The 27,435-nt window shown below is 45.9% G+C and overlaps 1 protein-coding gene across 1 annotated transcript in view; it reads right to left on the bottom strand.

Annotated features, from left to right (window-relative positions):
- Nucleotides 1-229: 229 nt before the first annotated feature.
- The window catches only part of LOC119165908 (cyclic nucleotide-gated channel alpha-3), a 302,833-nt gene continuing 275,627 nt past the window's right edge, over nt 230-27,435 (bottom strand). The window contains exons 2-7 of the mRNA XM_037417904.2: nt 15,253-15,546; nt 11,571-11,773; nt 9,314-9,416; nt 2,833-3,241; nt 1,789-2,233; nt 230-516 (exon numbers count right to left, since the gene is read on the bottom strand). Coding sequence (XP_037273801.2) covers nt 1,948-2,233; nt 2,833-3,241; nt 9,314-9,416; nt 11,571-11,773; nt 15,253-15,546 — 1,295 coding nt within the window. The 3' untranslated portion in view covers nt 230-516; nt 1,789-1,947. The remainder of the gene's footprint in view (nt 517-1,788; nt 2,234-2,832; nt 3,242-9,313; nt 9,417-11,570; nt 11,774-15,252; nt 15,547-27,435) is intronic.

The following is a 27,435-nucleotide window of genomic DNA, read 5'->3' as shown; positions in this document are numbered from 1 at the left end:
TAGGAAGATGCCAGTGATAGGTAGAGTCTGTTGTCGCAGTCTTCCATTGGTCGAAAGTGCTAGTGCGGCGCTGAGACTGAGAGAAAACCGATGATGCGAAAAAAAAGTGCAAGAGAAATCAGCAAGAATCAATTTGAAGTTCTTCGTATTCGATCGACCAAACTAAGCAAAAAAGAAGTATAAGCAAGGAAATCAGAAAGAAACAGTAGTGCGTTTCATTGTTTTTTGTCTGTGTCGGAGTGAAAGTTCACCCTCATGCCATAGTCACTTGATTCCCCTGCTCCGAACGCATGTGCACACTTATTTGTGTTCTCGTAGTCTTGCGTTCACGCTCACAACGACTTTCGGTGAAATACAACCTCGCCGGGGAGTTGTATGCGGACCCATGGTGACTTCGCTGGGAGTGGCGACATTTTATTTACATCTTCGGGAAAACAGGCTGATGTCGACTGAAGGTGGCGAGGACATTTATTTGTGCTATATGACGCCGTCTCTTTCGCACTGCAGCACGGCCTTCTGTAAAAAAAAATAAAAATGAAGATCATGCTTTATTGAATCGCGCAAAAGGAAAGAGTGCATTTAATGTAACTAAAAAAAGTGTATGTTCCAGACATGTCACGGTGGAAAAATAACCACTTTCTCAAGAACAAGCTTTACTGCATTTGGTGTTACTTTACCAAAAAGAACCAAAACTTCTCCATTGATACTCGCATATGCACTCAGACGGTGCTACGACGGAAGTATAAAATGCATTCACTGCATTTACACAACTGTCCAGGTACTAAGAATTCACGTATGAAGCTTTCATTGAATGCTTACGGACATCGCGCAAACTTAAATGGGCTCTGCCTCTTGTTCGAATAAACCCGCACACTTTGCAACAGTAGCTCTGGGTTTAGCGCTCCATGCAGTGACGTCGACTTCTCAATTCTCATTCAATGTACACACAAGGAAGAGTCGTCCTTTTATTTCCGTTAGCGCTGGCGAGAGTCGCACAAATGGCCCTTCGTCCTTTTTTCTACACTTGCTTTCAGAACCGTGCCTGAACCTTACCGCAGCATATGGTTGCCTACCAGCCAATGCCCGGCTAACTACCCTACTTTTTCCTTGTCTATTTCTCTCTGAAGCACAGATGCCTTGCCATCAGACACGTAGGCCCAAAACTATCACATAGTGAATGAGGGAGAGACTTTAGGCTGTTTACATTTGTTTCCTTGTCTCTCTGTCCACCATAGACAGTTGGAGTTTACATAACAGCCCCGAAACAAGCGCACTAGACAGACAGGCATAAAGTTTGGGAGGGAAAGCTACGCAAAACTCCACGCACGGCACAGATACAACGGTCCACGTGACTTCATGCACTAAAGTGGAGACATTCCTGATAAGGCAGCAATTTACCATACAAGCATAAAACCGTGACTTTCGCCTCTGATAAGGCTTTCAGGCAGAAGTTAAAGGAGTGAAGAGGCGGAAAATCCTTCAACGGGGGTGCGTCACTGGAGGCATGGTTGCGATGAATGGTCGTGTCTTCGATGTGGCAGCTTCAGCTTGGCCTCGAAGTGGTCAGGGTGCTGTCTTGTCTTCTTTGCGGCATCTACTTCACGTTGCTGCGTCGAAGAAAAAAAAAGCAGCAACCTGACCACTTAGCAGCAGACTCTTCAGGTTGCTGGCATTGTTTTATCGAGGAAGCAACCTGCCTCCTCGAAGAAGACTCGACCATACGTCGAAACCCAGCGGCTCACTCCCCGTTCGAGGATTTTTCGTCTCCTTGATAAGGAGGTCACTAACCATAGAGGCATGCACCAGACGCTGGTAACAAGTGTGGGTGCGCCTGGCCTGTCCTGCCGCTGCCAAAGAGTTCCCCCACGTCGACGTCCAAGGGGTGGCGGGCTTCGTGGCCGCATTAGCAGCAGCAAAGAAGCCGTTGAGGAGAAGCAGCGGCAGATGTCATATGATAGACTCTCGGTTGCGCTCCTGTTCGTCCGAGGAGCATCCACTGCTCTCTGGACTCGCGGCGCCGCATATCTGCAGCTCGATTTCGGCGAGCCGGCTCTCCACCTCCCACTGCTGCTGGCTCAACTTGACGCTCATGGTGGCGTTCTCAGCCTCGAGCGTGACCAGCCGCTCACGCAGTCTCTTGATCTCGGCAAGCAGGGCCTCTTGGGACGCGTCCCGGACCGAAAAGGGGCTCATGCCGCCGGCACTGCCCATCATGCCGCCGCACAGCAAGGGGCTGCCACAAGGAGAGACACTGCGTCAGTCTGACAAATTTCACATCACTGTACGCTATTGCCTCACAAATGAAATCCCACCTCAAAAATACATTGCCCGAAAAAGAAATGTTCGAGGGACAATCAAGTACTTCAAGTGATATAAGCTGATCAACGCTTCCAACAATGCACTTGTCATTGCAAGACCATTAATTACCTTTATTTACGGTGTGTGTCTGTACACTATCTTCACTCTCTTACACCTCAAAAGTGAAAGAGGAGGTGAGACATTGTGTGCGCAAAAGAGGAAAAGGAAGGAAAGATGCGTTAGTGAGATGGAGAGGCTGGCAAGCCAATCGAGAATTCGGGGTTGTATTATTTGAGAGGAACGGGGAAATAAATAGTAGGGCATTGATTCGTGCGCAGTTTTTAAGAGAAACCGCGAAGTCATTGTGGTTTTCTGGCAGGCGAATCCACAGCATGGTTCACACAAAGTGAAAGCAACCGAGCGTTCGAGCCCTCTGTGCCCGAAAACCACTCACCCGCGGTCACTAGATAAAAGCTTTGCAAACGTGTGCTCTCGCATATCAAGATCTCAGACAAGCAAACGTGGTATCCCAACCTCGGCACCATTAGCTGTGCCGTGGATGCGGGCGAAGTGCCGACCGGGCTCGCGTTGCTGGACAAGTCTGCCGCCACGTAGGGAACGCCCGGTGATGGCTGACGGTACGGCGATGCCGGTGTGGTGGTCACCGTCGTGCTCGTCAGCCGCCTCGACTCGGCCGAGGGCGCGGCGGACGACGGCGGCGGTGGGTGCTGCTTTTGGGGTTGCTGCTGTTGGTCGTGGCGCACGGCACCGTTATTGCGGCTGCTGCTGAGGGGGCTTTCGGCCGGCTGAGGGGAGGGCTGGAGGAGGGCGGCGACTGAGGAGGAGGCCTCCTTGGAGGGGGCGCCTGGTGTCACCTCTTCCAAGGGCAGCTTGCCTCGAGACTCGACCAGGCCCGGGGTGCTCCGGCTCCGGCCCAGGGACACTGCAGAGCCACCGGGCCCCCGCCGCACGGGAGAGCCGCCAGCGGGGCGCCGCGAAACACACACAAAATAGGACGCGGCAGGGTAAGGCGGCCACCACATATACGCTTCTTCTTTAGCTCTATTTACAACTTGGTCAAATATATTTCTGTATGCTAAACTTGAATAATTAATTACTACTGAGTTATCCACAGGGCTTCTATAATTACGTTTTACGTTTTCACATCCTCTATAGCTCATCCAATGCAGAACTATATCATGCTGCCTTATAAGCTATTATACAGTGCGTATTTATCATTGATGTTTTCTACTCGTTACAAAAGTACGGGAGTGCACAAAATAAGTCAGAGGGCCAGACAGATGGCCGCTCGCTGGCGGAGCACGTCGGTGGAAAAATATATTGTCATGGTCCACGCATGCATGGTAGATTTAGCAATATCTAAAGCAGTGTTGCCTTGTGCCGAAAGGCTGGCGTTGTGTGCGTCATATCGCTAATCAAAAATGTCGGTTTTGACTATGTTAGCTTGTCGCGCACCATATGTGTACAGACCAATCAACTCAGTGGAATCGAAAGGGTAAGGCGCCCAATCAAACGAACGCTCAAGCACGAGCGTGCGCCCACAAGCCATATTGTGTGGCATATCGCATCCGCTCTGCCCTTCGGTAACAGCGCTAACACGTGCCTAACACAAGCCCTTTTTGGCGCAGAACAATGCCAGCCCAAGTGGCGTGAGGATTACTTTTTATGAGAACAGCGGATGCGCAGACCATGGTTGTATTGTTCCATAGGCATGCTCGGCCGGCGAGTGGCCACACCTCGTGTTTATCGATTTATTTTGTGAGAACCTGCTCTTAAAGTAAGCAACATGTTCATTACCACGATATTTAATATACAAGAACGAATATAGTTAATTAACAAAACTCGCTCACTGTCACCTAAGGTCCAAGCACTCTTCCATTTCCATTGTACTGTTTCAACGTTCTGAACTTCGGAGTACTCAAGGAGATCCGGAAAACGACATTGACAGCATGCCCATTATGGCAAAGACACTACGACTAGTCTTAGAAACAGCAATCAGAAAAGTGCTCAGCAGAAATCTGCCGGACGTGCTATAGGATCGTCTAATCAAGCATGAAGTCTAAAAAAAGAGGTGGTGTGGTACTACTCTAGGATTCTAGAGGTTAGTGATACAGATAACATGCGCCATGCTTAAAAAATGTGCAATGTCACTTTCATGCGCAGGTAAATAAGTCCGTGAGCCAAAAATTTTGCAATCCATATCGTCCTGCTAGATGACGTGGATAGCGAAACCCAGATTACTAGCACACTCCATTGATAAACTTCAAGCGAGAGCATGTGATTTAACAGAGGCCAGCACCATAAAAACAAATTATATTTGTGGTGTTTGGCAGTGTCATGCATGCTATAGCCCTCGTGGTCTGCATATGGTGGCAAAACAACTAAAATTTCAAAGGCTACGTATTTAAAGAAGTGGTATATGCTGTGAATTATATGAATTATTAACGAGACTATGTAAAAACGAAACGAGTAGAAGCAAAACGTGAGACACTGACAGGTAGTCTCCAGGCCTCACAGCAACGCTTACAAGACATCACAAAACGACTAGAAATAAATAACTGGAAAGACAGCGGTGCGAGACTTGGTGATCCAATTTCTGTCTAACGGGGCACCTAGGAGTTGTTTACGCGCGACAAAGTAGCGCTTGGCGCATTCCGGCGTACTGCCAGCGTTGGCCCGTGTTGGCCTCAACGGCACGACGCGCAACCGGCCACAAAAGAGAAAAAGAAAGCCAGCGAGTGGGTGCGCGTTCTTCGCAAACGGACTTCCCGCTTTCTCCTCGAGAGCTTCATGTGTTTCGAGCCAGGCTGCTTTCCCACGCAGCCTTTCTGGACTGAGGCATTCGCCTGGCGTGCGCGCTCGCTTGGCATGACGCACGGCACGCGCCAAACCACCCTCGGTAATGTTCCGTACTGCGCCGAAGAATTCCCATTCAGATACATGACAATTCCATATTTCGGAGAGTTTCCCCTGCAAACGTTGACGAAATTCCCAGTGTATTTCCCTGCATAGCGTTACTCATTTATGCCCCCATACACGCACACGCATACTATAATTACACGTGGCTAACGTACTGGCGAATTTCGAAATCATGACTAGCCCTTCCACTGCCCCACAACAAAAACATAGCTTTCTTAGTTCATGTACTTTTATTACACTGCGCATAGTGGGCTTCAAGTCTAACACCGATTGTGAACTGGAAATCGCTCCGTGTAAATATCAGAAACAAATCTCAAAGGCCATGCTTGCGTGGTGCATGCGTCATAACCGATTACAGAAGATGTAGATACACTGTGACCGCTATATATCGGTCGTCATGGGAGAATTTCACCATTCCTGGAATTCCCCGCAATATTATGAAGATTTCCTTTTTCTTACTGGCTCGAAATGACAGGGGAAAATTCCCTGCACGGAACATCACTGACCATCCTCGAAGCTGTCGTGTTGAGCGAGCACGGGACGAGCGGCCTGGAGCAGCAGCGTCACCACGCCTGCCTTATTTCGCTGTTGTTCCTTCCGTAATAAATGCCGTGCGTTTCTGTATGCATGTGTGTAGGGTGCCGAAGAATGCATCCATCCTGACTGCGCGGGCGTTGCGCTTTCACCGTCTGCGCATTTTGTCGCCGGCGCGAGAGTAGGCATTCGCTTCGCGGCGGGACCCGCCGCCACCGCAGAAGAACCTTTCCTTCCATTCGGGCTTTCGTGCGCGCAAAACATAGCAAATTTGTGGACGCAGTGCTGCTGTACGTAGCCGACTGGAGCGTGTGGCACATACTTGTTTACGTGGAGTGTTGTGGTACTTCTTCTGGAGAGCTTTGAGTGAAAGTTGCTGGTCCCCAGTAAACATATTCATTTGCTCTTCCGCACGTTGCTGCATGTGAGGCCGCTGTGTTTCACGGGAGTCCTGGTGCGCGAATTCCCGTGCCAATATGGCACGGCCAACTTTTCATCAAGAGGCCACATCAGTATGGCTGACTGGGGAAAGTTGCATTGCCTAGCTACGCGAGACCATAGAAGCAGCTTGGCAGCTCTGTGCGTTTCATGCTGCTCTGAACTTTTTCAAACCAACATGTCCCCCCTTTACGCTTAAACGAGCGAATTGCCTACATATCTGAGCTTTTTAACCCCCAGAGGGAAGGAGAGATATAAATAGTAGACGGGCGGTAGTTTAAGAAGGTGAATATTACGTTCATTACTCATTCTTGCCAAAGCAAAACATAGTGAGTAAAATGATTATGCGGTGCCCTAAAGCCATTTAAATATATCAGCGATAACAGTAATTAAAGTTAAAAAGATAGAGAAGAAAGAGTAATAGAAAGAAGCAGAAGCAAGAGATGCGAGAAAAGCTAAAGTCAGCAAGAGAACAAAGAGAAAGCATTCAATGCCAAAATGCAAGGCAGAGCAATGATGGGCAAAAGATGCTGACAAAATATTTGAGCGCTTCTCTGGGCTATGGCTGAGTACCAGTTTCCATCTGTGCTTTTATTCGAAGAGTGGTAATTATGGATTGATTTGTTTAACTTCTAATAACAAGATTTAATACCACATGACATCATGTCCAAACTATTAGCGAAATTTCGATTTAACATCAGCGAGAGCAAGATGTCTCGCGCATACAATCTGCGTACAGCTGTAGCACTCAGCAATTAAGTTCAGTGTACGAACGCTTGAATGATGCGGAATGGAAAGTTGATCTCGTCGGAATGCATCCATGATTGACCTGTGCTCTGTGTGCTCCTTTCATCTTCTGTAGCTGCGGCTTCAATTAAACATCAGTGTTGTCTGTGCATAGCTAGAGGCCAGTTCGGATGCTCTCAAGTGCAGTATTCTACCTGTTTGATTTTCTACCAAGTATACTTCTTGATCAAATCCTTAATAATGTTCGTGTTCTACAATGTAATACCTTAATAAGAGCGATAATTTCCCATACTTAAGTAATAATTGCAATGCTAGTGCTTTATTTCTCGAAATATGCTTAAAAGAAATTTGACTCATTTCCTTTAAAAATCATGTATTGATGCCAACGCTTCAAAGAGATAGAGACACGAACATTTTCTGTTGCCCACTTTTTTTGCGTCAAATGAAAGTCGAAGCTCTAAGTAGTCTAGAAACTCTACTGACAAGCCTGAGTGCACCCCGGCGAAGTAATTACGGTATGTTTTTGAAAGTTAGCTTCACTTCTTACTTGACCCTGACGTCACAACTCATGTGAGCTTCCCCTTACATGCTCGTGCAAAATATCGTGACCTTTCCACGGCCGCTCAACACCGTGGCTCCATTGGTAACAAAGAGGTGGCCATATTGGAAGTTTTGGTGCCGTCATCACAACGTCAGCTGACGTCATCACAACAAAGAAGGCTGCTGCATGAAGTCATTGGAATTCGCACTGTAGCCCAGTGGCGTAGCTAGGCGGTAGCACAACGATCCCTGCCCCCTCCCCCCCCCCAAAAAAAAAAATTATAATACATTTTTTCGCATGGCATACATTACGAAAAAAATATTGTATACGCATTTGTTGAGCCTCACACTTTCTTAGAACCACCTCGGTATACATGTTATTTGTACGGCAGTGTAAACACACCTACTAATTATGGGGACAGTAACCCCTTTAAAAGCTTAGGCGCTTCGATTACAATAGATGAACTACACGCCAAAATCTATCTTGTATGCCCAATCTACTTCTACTCACACTGAATTCCGTGGCATAATATACATGTACATAATATACGGGTACATTGCAATCACGTAAAGCTTGGGAGAAATGTATATATTCTATAAAGTAAAACTTGAGCTGCTTAGTTTTATATCGGCGCATTAAATGTAGCGCTTACGAAGGTTACTCTTGAAAGGAGCCTGTCTATATTGACCCCATGAATTATGGGGTCATTATAATGATGTCTTACGAAGGAAAAAGGAAAAAAAAAATCCCAACCGTGGCAATGAGCTTTCTCTTTTTTCTCTTAGAAAAGCTTCGGATAAATTTCACCTAATTTATGAAAGAGGATATATGAAAACCTTCTTTTTATTCAACTACATCGTTTTACTCATTATTCATTCGAGCACTAAATAAACAATGCGCAAGCGAGGAAAAACATACCTGAAAACCGTTATCACACAAGATACCCGCACTTCTCATTTATTCAACGTCTATTGTAAACGGAGAGTTACTGGTCGACACAACTAAGGTTTCTAGAAAGGCGGATTTGCAATTATCGCAACGTTGATGCTTTCACTGCATTTGAAAGAAATTTATTATGGTGCCCGCATAGAAAAAAAATAAGGATGAAAGAAAAAGGAAAATAAAAAGAGCTGATTTGTGCCATGTATAATTTTTCAATAACAAATTTGAGTATCGACAGATATCTCACGAGTTCCTCACTAATATCTGTAGCACGTACTTGGCAAGTGAAAAACAAAGTAAACCACTAAAACAACTTTAGTTTTCTAGTTCTTTCGTTTGTCTCAGGCTCGTTTCCGCGTTTTGTTTTTTTTCAAGAGCACAAAGGAGACACGCTCGTAGCTCATTTTGTGGCACCCATCGAGAAACTCTCTCCTGTAGCGCATGTCAGTCACCGGTGGTGGTAGTGGTTAGGAGGTGAAGAAGGCGCTTAATTTCTGAACACGAAACAAGGGCGGAATAAGGAACGCAACTGAGCAAGCAAGTAGTGGAAGACAGGAAAGAGAGGGCAGATCGGAGCAGGCAGGCGAGCGAGAGAGTGGGTATAATAAGTGAGTGGAAAGGGTGTGCCGGTGTACGGTATGTGCGGAGGGGGCCTACTTGACGAACCTCTGTCGAGCGCGCCCAGATTGTCGGCGAGTCCGGCCTCGGAGGCGTACGAGGGGGCTCCCCTCATCGTCGAGGGGGCCGCGTAGCGCGCGGCTGGGGGTCGCGAAGCGGAGGAGGAAGAATGTAGTCGCTGGGCCAGCGTTGACGAGGAGAGGAGGGGCGAAGCGGGCGCGTCCAGCTGGAGTACGGAGCCCGCGAGGAACCTACTTTTGCGCATCGGCTCTCGCTTGTACTTCTCCAGCCGCTTGACGGCGATCGCCTCGAGACGCACCCGGGCGGCAGGGTAGTCCTTGAGCACGTCCCACATGTCCTGCGTCAGAAGAGAAGACAGCCGAGTTAGACGTCCTGACAAAGATCCTCAATTCGCCAGACCGGTATCTCACCGAGCCAGCTCACACCTAGATGAGGTAATCAGTGCGCTCGTCTTGAAGAGGAGCATGTCATTTTTTTTTTCACCAATAAACCGCGTTATGTGGGTCAACCCTTGGGGGTTCACAAACAAGCTGGTGAAATTGCAGTGCCTTTGGCCTAAAACGCAATTTAAATTATTATTTTTACAAACACGCGTGTGGCCCGAGAGTCTGAGAACACCGACGCATCCGCGTGCCGATGCCGCTTTGTTTTCGTGCATCTGTATTCCGGCCATAATAATAATAATAATAATAATAATAATAATAATAATAACAATAATAATATTGTCTTGTGTACCATTTTCACATGTGTGCGGCTGCAATAAACCATCTACAACTTTTCACTGAAAACCTCTACTTGATGGCTGACCATGTGACAGCACTTTCAAGCAAGCCCTTCGGCACGACTCCATTTTGATGAGCTGTATTTTCTGTTGAAGACGGAGGCTTGCAGGGATGAGACAGTGTCTCACAAAGAACGTCACTGGAGGCGGAGTTTCGATAAAGACTTTGTCGACGTAGCTCCAGCGACATCTTGTTTGGATCAGTTCTTGTGGCTGCATTTTGGGGTTTAACGTGATGAACTTGTAATGAATTTTAATTTTATAGTCAGTTAAAGAAGTAGAAAAAGGCAGGTACGTGCTTGGGGTGCCAAGCCTGGATGAAGCGTGGAGCTAGGCAGTCTTCTTTGTTCCTCTTCAGGATTCTCTCTCTTTGTTTTTTTTTCATTTAGCGTTTTTCTGTCTTAATTTCTCTCAATTTAAATCATTTCTGCCGCTATCCTTATTCATTTAAATATCTTCCTTGTTCTTTCTATTTTTCTCCTTCTTTGCTTTTCTATTTCATCATTGCTCCCTTTGTTCCTATTTTTATACGCAGTGTTGCGGGCATTAATCAAAGTGCACTGGTTCTTCTTTTTGCTGATGATAAGTTATCATCACGAAGGCGTTCAAAGAACAAGAGCAACAACGCTTCTCCTTTGCACGAACGTGCGCTCACTTATCATCGTCAAGGCGCTCAAAGAACATGAGGGGGAAGACTCCTCCTTGGCGCCAGCGCACACTTAATATGTTACACAGAAAATCTTAACCTAAGCGAAAGCGACAGCGTGCTACAGCCCACGACAGCATGACCGAGTGGCCGCGTTAAGTGCTGCGCACTTGGGTACTATAGAACATTACTTTTTCTAGCTAGCCTAACAATACAACTCGCCCCATAGGAAAAACCGTAGTGCAGTCCTATTAATAATTCTGACAACAAGGTTTATTTTTCTCTTTAAACATGTGCTGGTATCTTTCTCTAAAGGCACGCTTTTTCATGTTGTTCTCGCGTACATACACTTGCTGCAGTCAGCATCATGCTGGCGACTTCCTGTTCAGGAGCGCTACAACTGACACTGTGGGCAATGTGGTTGCTGTGGCAACAGTGCGAGAGAGTGAGGGAGCTTTCTTAAAAACGTTGGATGTGTTAGTGCTCGACTAACAATACCAAAAGCACATATAAAAATAAGCATTACAAGATAAACCTTACACACAAAGAGCACAGGAGTTTAGCCCTCCACGACATAAGCGCTCTGGTAGTGCCCTGCATTTCAGCATACGTCACTCAGTAGTGGGACATCTCAAGTACTGCCCTGAGATACAGTCCAGAGGGCCCGTGAGAAGCATGGCCTCCCGATTTCGACATGACAGCAGCCAGAGCCGGGGCTCTCAATGGATGCCCCACGTTTCATTCCTCATGGCCTCAAAAAAGTTCTTTGTCTGTCACCCGGTCTGCCTGCCTTGCCGAGGGAACGCTCTCTAACAACGTCGCTAATGTGTTTAGAGGAAAAATTGAGAGTGCTTAGATAATTGCGAACACATCTATTAAATAGATCGATTGGGCTAGCACTATGTCTGAGTGAAATTAGTGCTATGTTTGCGGCGGAATAATGAGTAAGTCTATAGAGTACCGGCAACTTTAAGAGGTTAGTTAGACAAAATGATTTTATTCGCAAACTCATGCGCTTCCCCTAGGCACTTGGCATATCTAAACAGTGGACTCGCCCTTGGTACCTGCTTGTAGAGGCAGAAGAGGTCCGAGTAGCCGACGGAGCGCACCGAAGCCGTGCGGCGGTTGCCGGCCGTTCCCATGTTGAGGATGGAGATCTCGCCGAAGTAAGAGCCCGCGCGCAGCGTCGCCAGCACCGTCTTGCCGTTGTCCGTGACCACTTGGAGCCGGCCACGGTTCACGATGTACATCTCCTTGCCCACTTCGCCTGCAGTGACGGAACGCAACTCCACCTGCTCATCACTGTACAAGGAAAGGTTTCTGTTCACGTAAAACAAATAAAAACACCCTTTCCCACAAAAGGTATGCATTACCAGCATGCTAAGCAGCGCAAGTTACGCTCATCACCGACGTCTTGCACGATGTTAATGCCTCCGTGTGGGTGGAGCACACCGTGAATTCACTGTTGTTTCTGTCGCTGTCACTCGTCCCGAAGCACGGTGCTACGCCGTGTCCCGAACTCTTGCTGGAGCACGCCACGCGGAAGCAGGTGCGTTCATCGCGCGTCTGCAGAATCTCGTTCGCCGCCGCCATTGCGTGATTGCTGAGAGAGTGCAACGGGGAGAGGCCGCAGCGTCTTACCCAGGCCGAAACGCGCCAGCCCGTGAGCAAATTATGGCAGTGCTTGCGCCAGCTGTTGCGCATGCGCACTAAGGGTGGTCACGCCACACACCACCGAATTCAACTCCGCCATAAAATGCTTCGCATCTAATGAAGCAACCGGTCCTGAAAGTTACAAGTGTACCCCCTACACACACATACAGTTTATAGCAGCCGCATATAATAAATGTTAGTTACGTTAGGGGTAATTCACGCTTGTTTTTATTCTGCCTAATATGATATATAATACCCACTCCCAGAAAACCATGCGCCACAAAAGAAATTGCAAACACTATAAAGAATAGAAAGGCTGAAAGTTAAATTAGGTAGCAATGCAATACGATGCCGGCGTTCGTTCAAGATACTGATACCCTTCCCGCCAAGAGACACTTCGTATATAAAATGGCCAGTCCTTCTAACACAATTCCTCCTCCATCTTTCAGCAGGTCCGTTGTTATACCTTATCGTCACCAGCGGCTTTGCCTCTTTGCGTTCCTTCTTGGGCTTTCTTTTCTTCCCCTGTCGTTATTTGTAGGAGGTCGCATTCCTCTGCGCCATTATTGCTTCTTACGATTTCATCCTGGTTGTTTTGGCTTCTTTACACCTCTCTGTAGAACTCCTCCGCCACCTCGACTATCCTATTGATATTGGTTATGACATTGCCTTCGTTGTCGCTCATTGAATGCATACGATTTTTGTCTGTGCACAAGTTCGCCTTCTCAGCTTTTAGGCTTCGGCCGCTTTTTAGAGTTTTCACAATTCTCTCCATGTTATACATGTTGATGTCGGCTACCTTACTCCGATTGATTAACTTCGAAAGCTCACCTAGCTTTAGGTCATTAGTGCCATTTGAGGCTATCATGACTGGTCGTCTCTTAATGATATTTTCCTCTCCTGGGGCAGTTTTCCAGACCCGCCGTGGCGATCTAGGGGCTATGGTACTCGGCTGCTGACCCCCAGGTCACGGGATCGAATTCCGGCTGCGGCGGCTGGGTTTCCAATGGAAGCAGAAATGTTGTAGGCCGGTGTGCTCATATTTGGGTGCACGTTAAAGAACCCCAGGTGGTCGAAATTTCCGGAGCCCTCCACTACGGCGCCTCTCAAGATAATATATTGGTTTTGGGACGTTAAACCCCACATATCGATCGATCGTCGAGGCAGTTTGACAGTGTCCCGTCTAGTGACTGTACCTTCGACTTCCATTGCACACTCTTTGATTATACTCGTAAGATTATCGTTCCCTTTGCCAACGTTAACAGTGGTTACCTCGTTTAGAGCCTGGAATCCATTTGAAGCAAAAATTTGAATCGCTGTATTTTCCCTCTCACCGCTAGCTCATTCATTGGATACATGCGTATCAGTTTATGCTCTTGCATTTTTAAATATATGTGAATACACAAGCTGTCACCATTCTATGGTCACTGCGTCGGATCTTGCCACTACTTATACATAATGTACAATGTTTGGGTGTGCACACAGAATGAAGTCTATGTCATTTTTAGTTTCGCCATTAGGACTTTGTCACGTCTACTTAAAGTAAGCCCGTTTTCTGAAGAAGGTAGTCAAGATCCGTTAATTATTACGTACTGCGAACTCTACTAATAACTCCTTTTGGGCAATCATAGAGCTGATGCCATACTTCCCTCTGTATGGTCTCCGGCCTGCTGCTTGCCTACTTTGGCATTAACGTCACCCATCAGAATAGTATACTGCGTCTTTACTTTATTAATGACTGACTCTGCGTCTTTATAGAAGCGTCCATGGCTAGATGAAGGCGCATAGGCCAGTACCACCTTCATCTTGTACCTTTTGTTAAATTTAAATATGATACTTGCTACCCTCTCACTGATGCTATAGCGTTCCTCTGTGTTGCCAGCGACATTATTGTGTATAAGAAACCCCACTGCTAGTTCTTTTCTTTCAACTAATCCACAATAGCATAAGCCGTGTCCATTCTTCAGCACTGTATAAGTCTCCCATGTCCTCCTATAACTTCACTGAGCCCTACAACATCTGCAGTTCACACACTCTAATTCCTCGAATAGCAAAGCCAGACTAGCCTCACTAGATAATGTTCTAGCGCTGAACGTAGTTCAGATTTCAATGGCAGCCTGTCCCGACGCAGTGATTCTTAGCACCCTCCACTGCAGGTCTGACCGCCGCCTTAGACAGTTGGTTCTCAGCTGCTGGGGACTGAGGGTCAAGGGTTGATTAGTACTTTCATAAGGGAGGTAGGATGGTCAAGATAGCGGCTAACATTTTGTCGTGAGCAATGCGACTGGAAAGTTTTCTTTGTTAAGGCTAAGAGCAGTGTTCTTACACAACATCTCAGAAAGTCATCGCTTGCTACATTCGGATCTTGAACGACCGGCTCTGCGGCGTAGTTATAGAAATTTCATACTTATATGGAAGTGATAAGGGCGAGTGAGAGAAGCTGACCTGACTGAAGCCAGAAGGCAAACTTAACTTCAGAAAAAAGAGTTTACTTGTACAGATAATGCCGAGTAAAATTGAAAGCAAGGTCAAAAGAGGTAAACTTTCGTTTGGCACCGACGAAGGCACTTTAGTGCCCTCTGCTTTTAGCAGTATGTTATGTCACATACGGTAAACTGCTGTTTATCACAGAAATATGCGACACCATAAAATGCCCAAGGGTACGGGCTTCTTTCATTCACGACAAAGCTAACCTGCCGTTGTTCTGCGCCACGTAAGACAGGCCGCCACAGTGGTCTGTAATACTCGACTGCTTACCCGCATGTTGTGGAACCGAATCTTGATGGTGTGCGCATTTTCTATGGAGACTAAAATGCTCGATATCCTTAGAGCCCCAGGTGCTCGCAATTTTGCGAACCCTCCACTAACACGTCTCTGAAAACTATATCGTGCTTGCGAGATGGTCAACCACGACATTTATCATGAAAAGCGGCCCATTTAACGTCGTGACATTAAAAATGAGACATTCACTGGTAATTTTTATTGTCAACTGACATGCGTTACTTAAGCGCCTGTCTTTGGTTTATTCGTCGCACCAGTAGGCTTACGGTAGTGTATGTAACGCTGCGGTACATTGACACACAACGATCGCACCTTTCCTGCAGATGTAGTCGCCAGGGCTGAAGAGAACGGGTCTCAGGCGGAGCACTAACTCGCATAGGAAGCCTGCCTCGGTGTTCTGAAAAATTTCGACACGCTTGAGCGTGTCGAGGTGAACGTGGATGGCGATCTCAGCCTTGAGCTTGTCGGGCAGGCACCCCACCGAGCGCTCCTCGTCCGAGCACTTCTGCGTCAGCCAGAGGTAGTCGAACCACCGGATCACCTTGTTCTGCAGGTGCTCCGGGACGTGACGCATCCGCATGTACGTCTTCACCGCGTCCAACTTGGCTGCAACACACAGTAAAAAGGGCAGCTGATCAGCTGGTTGTTCTGACAGTTCAATATACAAGTGATTGCTTATCGGTCACCTCGTGCACCGGTCACGTGCTGGGCGATGCCCTTTGGCAAATGGGGCTTTCACACTCGCCGCCTTGTCTGCGAGTGAGGCTGGCTGGCGCTTTCCAGCACAGTGAACGAGGGTGCACCCTACGACCTCGTAGCTCTATCGGCAAAGCACCGGACGCGCAAGTTATGTGTTCGAAGTCAACTGACGGAGAGGGTGCTTTTTCGCCCACGTTGGCACCTTTCTATGGAGGTCATAATGATTACTGTAGAATTAAATACAAGAAGAAATGTGATGTTATCAGTCATGTGTTGATATCATGGGTTGTGTCTAAAAAGACGAACGAGCCCAAAGAAACAATCCCCCCCCCCCTATTTCGTACATAAATGTGCACTATTGGCACGCTCTTGAAAGGTGTGGAAACACTGCCTTGCTGGTATGACACACTACAAGTAAAGCGCAAGTAACACTAACACGGAATGAAACAAGTGCTGCATTTTTAGGGGCGAAGCTCCTTAGGGCGTGGGCTGTGCGTCCCCTGTAGCCTGTATGTAGCCACGTCTAGTTTAGTTCTTGCAGTGTTCACTAGATGGCGGTACCGTCCCCTGTATGTAGCCACGTCTAGTTTAGTTCTTGCAGTGTTCACTAGATGGCGGTACCGTCTCCTGTATGTAGCCACCTCTCGTTTAGTTCTTGTAGTGTTTACTAGATGGTGGTACTTGTAGCTGATGATGAAAAGATGCAAGATGTTATAAACTAGAAAGCGGTACTTGTAGTTGATGAAAGACGCGAGATCTTATAAAATAGGAATGATGTCACATATGGCGCGTGTCATTGGTTGAAGGCAATCGTTCGATTTAGTGCGGCGACGTACGCTAGGGGGAGCGTTGTAATAAAATCCGTTCGCTGTTGGCGCGCGCTCGGAGTCGCCGGATGGATAAGGCTGCACAGCGGAGAGAGCGCAAGGCGGCAGCAGCGCGCGCTCGCAGACAGAATCCCGATGTGCGAGCGCGCGAGGCAAGGGACATCGCAAGCCATCCATCGTCTAAGAACAAATAAAAGTTGATTTGTGTATATACACACACAGCGTTTCTCAAGTCTTTACATGATGATCGACTGGGCAAATTACACGGAAGATTCACAGTTTACCGATGAATCCCTCCGGAGCTTCGCCCATTCATCATCATTCACCCCATGAATATGCCGTAATTTTTTTCCTGTATAGGACTGAGGGACTCCAAGAGTATTGTTGTCCCTCCGTGGCAGCAGTTGAAGAAAGACGTGGGCATCGTCACTTGATTGATGGAGGTTTGTAAGCGTGCCGACGGCAGCTCTTCAGGTTAGTTAAAATGTCCCATAGCATCTCTCTGATATACCCTGACTGCCTTCTCAGTGACGCCGAGCAGTTCTTTTGTAACAGTTTTGTAACGAACGAAAAAACAGCGTAGGAAGACAGAGACAAAATGGGCGAATGAGGGGTTACTCACAGCTGATTTTTATTGACGGCAGTTTACGAAATATGTAACGTAAACACGAAAAAAAGAGCTGTTCAGCAATCTGTTGCACTTATCGTCCACTCATAACAATCGCTTACTTATCCAACTATAAAAAAAGTCTCAGCACATCCATGGAGTCAATGATGATGAGTGGGTGAAGCTCCGGAGGTACATTGGTAAACCGTGAATCTTCCGTAAATCTTGCCCAGTCGATCATCATGTAAAGACGGCGAGCACGCGCCGCAGCCGTTTTCTGGGCCCTCCGCCCCGCCGCCTTGTTTTCGTCGCTCATACTCGAAGCAGACAGACTGCCGGCAAAAGAGGAAGCGCACCAAGAGCGAAGGTGGTCTCATATTACACGAGAGCATTCATCCCAATGGAGCGAGCACGGCAACACCACCTCAATGAGCAATTCGAGTACTAGTGGCGCAGGCGCCACAGTGCTATCTAGTGAGCGCTTTGAGTACTAGCACTGGCTACTGCAACGCGAAGCTTGCCGACGTCTCAAAGAGTTTCGCCCCTAATATCTACAATGAGCATTCAAAGACGATAGTCTTTCTAGAAGACCTTCGACGCAAAAAGTTTGGTCTGTGTGTCTGCGTTTCTCCGCCCTCTAACGATACCCCAAACGGCCCCAAACGACACCCCAAATGGTCGACCCCATACGCAGCGCCCACAAATATAGCTCAAGGTTCAGCGTTCATACTCGTGCGATTTTTGATTAAAAAACAATAATTTCGCATATCTGAGGCACCATAACTACACGTCAATATTCTGTGTGTGTGTCTTTATACTAGAAAAGGCGTACATAAGTGATTCTAAGAACCGTAGCGTTTATCACGCTGCACTGACAATGCAACGTTTGCACGACAAAGCAAGTGTTTATAACGCTTTGCTAAGACGACACGGGGGTGACACCTACCTGTCGCCTTGCGTTCTACACCTTAACGCCTCCGAGACGGGCGTGCACGCCGCGCGCTTCGTTTTCCAAGATAACTGCCAGATTGCGCTCATGTCTTAGGTGTGACGTGACTTTATGCGCTCGTTCGCCTCCGCTGCACGCTCTAGGCACTCTAACGCAGCGCCTCCAGAATACTATTCACCGATTTTCTTGCGCAGAACATAAAATGAACTTTTTGCCCACTTTCTCCATACGCACGATTATCGTTTTTCGACGACATTTGCAGTGTAACATACAGATACGGAGTCATATTTTTATATTGGTCAGCCCTGTAGTGATGCCATGCTTGCACATGCGCCTTCCCTTCTTACCTATGGGAGACGACGACGAAGTGTCCGCCTAACAGTGATGATGCTATTTGGCGTGCCCACGCTAATTTAGGGAGCCGAATTCAGCTTGCGCGAAAAAGAAAGCAATACGCTGCGTTAGTAACACTAGCCTAGCTAAGCTTATGACAGTTTGGATCACTCCATTTTATTGCATTCTTAACACCGATTACATTTTCCACAATTAATTACTGAGTGAGCGGTAGAATGTTTAAAACCGAGAATTTTATTGCGTTAGGGATGGATGTTCCTCATCTGAATTCAAACTAACGCGAAGTTACCCAAAGAGCAGTTTTATTACCAGTATTATTCAATGCCTCAATGAGCACTATTTCAACAGAATAGGAATGTAATGTCTACATTTATGCTGATAATATTGCATTCTTCGCTGCTGACTGTGACATTTACTCATAACTTAAATAGCAAAGTTACATTATTATCTTAAAAAAAATAGCTGCTGTCGATTGAATTGTCGTTAAATTTCAGCAAAAGTGCACATTTAGTGTTTCCGCTTGCCGACTCAATTTCAACTTTAGTACTGTATAAAAAGGAACCCATTCAACAAGTTGACTCTATCAAGTACTTAGGCATTCACTTACAATGAAGTGCTTAACTGGAACCCACACTTGGAGTATATGGCTTCCAAGGCACAATGGGCCTAAGGCTTATTGCGCGAACTATGTAAACGTAAATACGGGCTACGCAGGCACACCTTAGTAATCTTGAACAAAATGTACATGCACCAAATACTGGAATTGGGATGCGTACTATTCTAGGGCGGCCCTGCTCATAAAACAACACCTCTGGTTGTCTTGGAGCGAGAAGCGCTGTGAATGTGTCTGGGACTCCCCAGGTGTGTGCCTATCAATGTACTGTATCAGGGAGCGCGCGGCCTACACTGCTTTGCCGATTCCGCATTTTAACAGTGCAAGCATTTTTAAAACATTTTAGCTTACTGGCAAAAAAATATCAATATGCCTATATCTCAGACCCAGGCGCTTTCTTTCTTGCTCATTGGTCATGGTTTCACACACTTCAGATAAAGTTCGTTCCAAAGAAACTAGAAAGTATAAATGGGAACATCAGCAATTTAATTTAAACTAATGGCTCGAGTAGCAATATAATGATACATGCAATAATTTTCCTCCTGAAAGCAAAGTTGCAGTCTCGCAGCTTCTAAATAAATAACAGATTAATATATTTACCTGGTTCATGCAAGAGCGAATAATATAATGACCACAGGTGCTTCTGTAAACAATGAAAGAGCAGGTGCAGGAATTACCTCTGATTTGCTTGGCTAGTTCTTCTCAGTGAGGCTGCCTGATTTTACTCCGGTTTTTGATGCTGAGCTCATGGCGGTTATTTTAGCACTTCGAAAACTTCCACTTCCGTCAAATGAAAACACTGCAATCATGATCAGAGATTCCCTTTCAGTGTGTGTGGACCTTACAGCTTCGAAAAACTCTCGACCTCTAAGGATATTTCAAACACCCAGAGTTACTGTGTGGTTCCAGGTCACTGCGAATTAGGATTGAATGACCTGGCCGATTGGTTAGCAGACATTCCAGCATCGGCATCAACGTCGTTGGTTGGGAGCGAAAAGTAATTATCGTATGCGTAACCGAAACATTGAGAACGGTGCAAATAAAATAAATGATAAAAAATCCTGGGGCAGAGTGAGGATGCAATCCGGCTCATTTGCGTAGCAAGCGCATGCTAACGGCCACGCGTCTCCTAGTTAATGCAGTGAAAGGAACTTCTGCATTGAAATGGAGTAAAAGTAGCTTTCACGCTTTACAAACGCACGAGGCCTGTTTACGCACATGCTTCACAACGCAACATCATATATTGCAATAATGGTACGTTGTACCAGCGCACGTTGCCAGTCAAAACGTGTGATTATCGTAATAGTTTTGTGGTTTAAAGCCAGTGGTCCACTAGAAAAGGCACACTCGCTATTGCGCCTATTCCCTTGAGGCCACGTATTGGGTGTCTAGCATGTTCAAAAAGGTTGAATGCACTAAGTGTATGAAATACGCACTAGGAACAAAATATCACTATCGCGTTCAACACCCAAAGCCAAAGGTTTAAGTTCCCGTAATTTTTATACAAACTTCCGGAAGTCAAGTTCAGATATAGAAAATCAGCAATTTGTACTTATATGATCGAAACAAGACTACGTGAAAAGAATATAACCGCCTCAAGTTGCCCTGGAGACCTTAGTGGTGTCAGTCCAGTAAGCTCGAAACTATGATTACCAGGTTTCGATGCCCTGCCATCCTTCTAAATTTATATTTACACAGAGCTCGTCAAGTGATATCACCACTCTGTGAATTTTGAGAAAAAACTAGAAACAATTGAACAGTATTTTTTTTATTATGTCGCCGATACCTTTTACTTAAAAATAGGGTTCTAGTAATTCCCTTTTTAAAGATAGGTCTAATTAGGTTGATGGTAGAAACTGTCCTGAACTTTGGCGCCTCTGTCTTGGGACATTGCCACAGGGATGCAATCAATGCGGTTTACGATTTTATTCAGGCTAGCAAACGTATCTCACTCTAAATCTTTCTGATAAGTGTTGTTGTGTAACAATAAAAAGTTCTTGAACACTTAGATTCTGAATGGTTGGATGAAGTAAACGCAGCTGCCTGGTCATCTCAAATATGATTTCACTTTTTTCTTCCTTTTTCTATCTATCTCTCTTTATGCTTTTCTCACATTATTTGTATTTTAATATAAGTTCATTCATAAAAAGTCGTAATTCTCATACAAAATTACGCTACGCTTTCTTGGCCAATCACCCTGAGTGAGTGAGTGAAATAACTTCATTGGGTCCACACTAGACGATAGTTAGCGTTACCTGGCCAAATCCCCCTTAGTGGTCACATTTTAGAGTAATCAAATCAAATAAAAGTCAGCACGCTGTTCGAGTATCTCTTGCCTTTTTTATTCCAAAATATTTGAACCTCCTGAAGCCTACCACTGCCTTTATCGGCAACGTTCACGGCGGCCGCTTCGAGGAAGCAGACGGGCCTTCGCTGCGACATTGAGTACAGGTCGGGGGGCCATTTGAGTTGACAGGTCGGGGGGCCATTTGAGGATGACTACGAACTTTCGAAGTTGTAACGAGCAGAAAGGCAAAGAGGCGCAACACCAGGTCCTCTTCAACCCTGAACACACCGAATGAAGGAGTGCCTCAAAAGCCCGAGCCCAACACCGTCATTTTCGCTCCTGTTGAGCCCAACGGCAACATTAGGCGCTTCAACGGGCAATCTGTTTCGGCGCTGCTCGAGGAACTGGTGCCTAATCAAATCATCTACGTCAAAGTAGACCCGCGTGAAAATGTCATGGCGATTGATGTTTCGTATGCTGCCGCTCTGAACATATATACTGCGCAACGCTAAAAAGCTGGATGAAATTAGCGCCCATTCCGACATCCCGGTGTCCTCCAGCATAACCGGTGTCCTCCAGCAGAACGACGCTGACGCTGCCATTCACAGCTCCGACTTCTCTGGCCTGGTCAGCATCATCGCCAATGTCACTCATTTGGGTACTTCGCACTGCTTGAGAATAGATTTTAAAGGCACCTCTCGACTTCCGTACGTAAAGGTGGGCCACTTCCGTCATCCTGTAAGAGCTTTTGCGCTGAAGCCACTGCAGTGTCACAACTGCATGAAGTTTTGTCGCGTGAGTAGCGTATGCGAAGAGAATCGAATATGTTCTCGCTGCGCTAAAACTCATTCCGCGGACAGTTGCATAACCAATGTTCTCAAGTGTTTCAATTCTAATAAACGCCACGAAGTTTCTTCAAAAGCATGCCCAAAATTAAAAGAGATATATTCATATTGAGATAAATGGCATAGCATCGCGAGGCCACCGCAACCGTCAGAAATCAGCCCGGAGCTCTGCTTCGAAGGTATATATATATATATATATATATATATATATATATATATATATATATATATATATATATATATATATATATATATATATATATATATATATATATATATATATATATATATATATAGTAGAAAATGAGGTCGACAAACGTGCGAAAAAACACTAGTTTTACTAACGTTTCGGCAGGTGCGCCTGCCTTCGTCGGAGTGAATCAAAAATTTTCCACCGGATCGATTGAATTTCACCCCACCACATATATATATATATATATATATATATATATATATATATATATATATATATATATATATATATATATATATATATATATATATATATATATATATATATATATATATATATATATATACTGCGTACAATGTCGAACGAAGGAACGTGGAGAAGTGACGTACAAATGTTTGTTTGACCTAAACTGAGCCTTTACTATAGGGCCTTACATCTGTCAGAGGCATGCCACCTTTTCTCTCTGTCGCGTATTTAAGTGTGTTTGCGGTAACTAAATAACGTCGCTGAAAGGCATCACCGAAGCCTTTTCATAGCACCGTCAATGTCAGGAGGTTTCACGTATACCATAGCCACGATATGCTTACACAACACGTTTATAAACACTACAGGAGTGCTATACAACGTTCATTTAATTATCTGACTTTGGCCTTTGTGTCTTTTTGCTTGCAGCATGATAACTAGCCTTAATTAGGTACCAGATGGGCTGTAACTGTCAATACAGCTGGACTGCGTTGATACCAAAACAACAGAGCAGTGCCCATTTGATTTTGTGCTTTTAGCAATTATACAGGTGCGCGAAATGATGCCACGTGGAGAGTTTAATGTAAACAAGCCGTTGTGCAGCCAACTCGCCCAGCCATGGCCATTTATTGAAGCCAGTCGTCACACACTGTCTTCATGGATGCGTCATTATTACTATTGAATAAACATAAGGAACCACATGATTCACAAAGACAAAATAGGGAGAGGGCAGGCTGATGACCTTAGGCAGAAGTGAAAAGAGGAATAAAACCCATTAAGAGAAAACACGAGCGAAAGGGGAACATGAAAAGAAAAACCCGAAGAGATGTTGTAATTTTCTGTTAAAGGCAACACTCGAATAAGCACCTTGCTCGTTGCCGGCCCCTTAACTTGAAGGTGTCACCGAAACTTGGTTTGTGTACGGCACTAGCCTGTCAGAAAGAATCAGAAGAGCCAACTACTCTTACGCAAATACAAGGCACTATGCTATTGCACCAGAGCAAAATCCAGACATGTTCCGGAGAGCAAGTAAGTTCTCTGCACATCACGACATGCCTGGCCGCGTCATACACCAGACTCGCTCTACAACAGGCAGCTGCCGAGTGTGTCTTACCTTAGCCTACATTCCTCTGGTATGAATTAACGCGCCATGAGGAAAGAGGGGCACTCCTCCAGTTGAGGTGTCACACGGCGCGCTACACTCGCCTTCGTGTTATATGTTCCCGAGGATAAGGTGAACGTTCATCGCAGCGTCGCCAGCCTGCCCTTCATGCGCACGCCTACGCTTGTCGGTGTAAGCGGGTAATCACGGTAACTGCTGTCCCGAAAATCACCGTTCTATCCCACCCGCATTTCAACGCAGACGCAATGCTCGATGTTCATGGGCTGTGCGATGTCGGTGAGCGTTGCGGAGCACCAGCTGGTCAAAGTTTCCAGAGCCCACCGCAACGGCATGTCACCTAGTCACATCATGGTTCTGGGACGTCAAATCTCACGCAATAATATTATGAACTTCGGTAAGGTTGCTATAGCACGACCACGTGGTGCTGGTGGCAAACATTTATTAAGCCAAAAAAATGGTTACAACAAAAACCAGCTCTTAAAGTCATCAAGAAACGACCACGAACACGTGAAAAAACCAATCCGCGCTTAACCAGCTGACCTGAGTGCCGCATTATGAGACATCACTTGCTAAACAAACGAACGCAGTCGGCTGCGTATGACATTTGTCTACCTTACCGCGTGTATAGGCGCTAAGCCTCTACTCAAGGATATTTCATTTTTATACCAAGTGAGTCATTTCTCATAATTTTTAAACAATTTTTTTTCATGGTAGAGTGCTGCAAACTGAGCGTGGTTTAGTAATCACCTTCCCTTGATTTGCAAAACCCACTCTTTTTTTAAGATCCTTTCATCCGTTTCTGCAGTGTAGGGTAGCAAACCGAACGCGCTTCTAGTTGACTTCCAGAAGTGTGTTTCTCTGAACGAATTGGCACGATACTACTATTAAATGTGGTCTCTCTGCGCGTGTGCTGGTGTCCTGTGTTCGACTTTATTGTACTACATTTCGTAATGCTTCACCTGCCAGCCTTTCATTCGTCTCCTTTCTCCTCCTCCTCCATTCTCCCTCTTCATACAAATACTACGAAAACCAGGATGCCTGAGATACTAAAGAACCACTGCAGTAGTTAGTGTTCTCGCTTTCTATGTTCTTTACCTATCGGCCTACGAACACGAACAAGGTAAATACAACGAAAAAATGGGTTGGGACAGTTTCAGGATGCTTCCCTACTTTAATTGAATTCGCCGTCTTCTACGCTGAACAGGGCGTTAACCCGTCAGGGCGCTTTTTCTGCTATCGCATAAAAAATGGCATGATATTATCTTTTCCGCGCGTCTTGTAAGCGCCTGGAACTTTGACACGAATGTTTTACTCTTTAGATTTGGCGCCCCATGTCGCAACTTTTAATTCTGCAATCAGTGCATTGCCTACAAACATTCCTAGCTCTCAGGTTATGTGCGATATCACCAAGTCAGTTGATCGAATCACATTGCATAGACTACAAGTGAGGCCCAAGTACGCGTTCCCGCGCACACCTACGAACGCAGCTCAGTGTTTCCGACCAAAATATTCTGTAACAATGAAGCCATAGAATGCCTTCACATTTGAAATTTATTCAGTGATGAAACAGCGCACAGCGACTGACGTGGTCGAATAAATCCAGCGGCCGGACCTCTACTAAGCCTACCAGAAACCCATTCCAGCCCTTATTTGCCATTCCTTTAACACCTTGAGCCCGTATCCACGACATAACGATGTTTGTACGTCGCTTCCGAAAGTGGCAGGACTCTGCGAGGAAACATGACTTCGCTGAACGGACACGCAGCAGCGGGCCTCGAAGCATGCGCTGCGAACTTTCCCCTGGGACCGGAACACAGAACCATTCGGACTTGTGCAAAGATTCGGACTTGTGCTGGGCCAGCGGCACGAGGCGCGCTGACCCAGCAAGTCTGAGTAGCCGTGCACGGCGAGTGCTTATGCAAACGAGCGCGTGCGTGCACGCTGCAGCCGGCCAGATTGCCTCATTTGTTCGCGAGAACTCTCGGCAAGAGCATCGGTAGCGCAGTGATCAAGCAAGAACTACAGACGAATGCCTAACTGGGAAAAAAAAAGGTCCCCTATACTCTGCTCTCTGGGGCAAATTAGAATAATCTGACGAAGCTGTGTATATTTATGGAATGGGCTACTGGGTCGCTTGTCTCCTTCCAGATCAGCATAGCAATCGCATGTGCAGTGTTGTGTGTACTACATTAGTGTTTAATTAACGGCCATGTCATTAGTGCTGCACGCTCTTTGTTCACTCCACGATTATGCCCGCGCCCAAAATGTGACTTTTCTGTCTGGTTTTTCTCGTCGTCTCTGTGCGAGTGAGGACTGAGCTTCAGTTCAGGAACTCCTTGTTCATACTCGACGGGCTAATGCGCTAGATGTGGGCGTGCTGAAGAAAGTCCTATTTTACGCAGTATTCATGCGAAACCTTAATAGGTTTGTCCTCGTCTCATTGGCAGGAGTGCCGGAGAAACCGTCGATCAAGATATGCGTGAGCTTCGGGCAAACGCATCGACACTGGTTGTTTCTGGAATGACAAAAAGAGGTCTGCAAGTTTTGGAATGTCGGCGGTTCAAATGTGACTCAAGTTCGTTGCGGTATGCTTGCTGGATCTGGAAACTCTTTCATATACTTTACCAAAGCAAAAGAAAAATTAACTTCAAAGATTTTGACAGGGTTCGGTAGCAACAGCAGTTAAAAAATGCAAATGAGATTAATTAAGCATTTAGGACCTTCTGTATTGCAGCTTACAAAAATAAGAGAGAGAGAAATTAACAAGCACCGAAATGAGCTATACTAATTCTTGAGGTACATACACTTAAGTTGCGTTCAACATCTGAACAAAAAAGAAAGAGGTTTAAACTATGATTTCAGCCCGATTTAGTCTTTAGTTTTTAAACCAACTTGGTGCAACCTGCAGTTGCAAGCATAATGTCTGATGAGATCACAGGAGATACCAGTGATACCACCAACTTATGAATATCTCTTGGAAAAAGACTGATTGTAAGACCTGCCTTCTCATGATGGACAAAAACTTCCTACTTTACGAAACAACGCATAGGTTTTAAAAAAGATGGATTTATGAAGAGACAGAAGAGTATTCAACAGTTGGTTCTCTATAGAGCCAACTTTTTGACGCCATAGAGCAGTGGTTACGGGGCTTGGCTGCTAACCTGAAGGTCTCGGGTTCAATTCCCGTCGTGGTGGTCGCATTTCGATGGAGGCGCCATGTTAGAGGTCTGTGTATTGTGCATCGCCTGTGCAGTTTAACGAACACCGGATGGTCGAACTTTCCGGAGCCTTCCACTACGACGCCTTTCATAAGTACAGCGTGCTTTTAAGATGTAAAACCTCGGATATTATCGAGAAGATCTTTCGTCTTCGGTTCTCTCAGGCCAGTTTCTACATTTAAAAATGCCGTACCACATGTCGAAACATCGGATCTAGCGACACCTGCTGTTGAACTGCCTGTCATATTATCATCGAGTGTTCCGGTAAAGGCACCACTCCTCAGAGAGTTTTGAACTATCGCTTAGCGTAAGGACAACATTCGATATGCAGCCACCTAAAAAAAAATGAGAAAAAAAATCTGGTAGAAGCACACATATAGAATCATGGCATTCAGTTCATCCAACGTAACCTGGCATATCTGTCTAACTACCCGCATTTTCCACCCTGTCTCTTTGTATCTCGCTAGTTGGACGTCTACTTACCGCGAACAATTTCCGTAACCTTCAAATTCCATTTATGTATGCTGCATGAAGTAT

This window comes from Rhipicephalus microplus, chromosome 1, assembly GCF_043290135.1.
Source record: "Rhipicephalus microplus isolate Deutch F79 chromosome 1, USDA_Rmic, whole genome shotgun sequence".
Lineage (NCBI taxonomy): Eukaryota > Metazoa > Arthropoda > Arachnida > Ixodida > Ixodidae > Rhipicephalus > Rhipicephalus microplus.
This window is presented reverse-complemented; position numbering and strand designations above follow the sequence as displayed.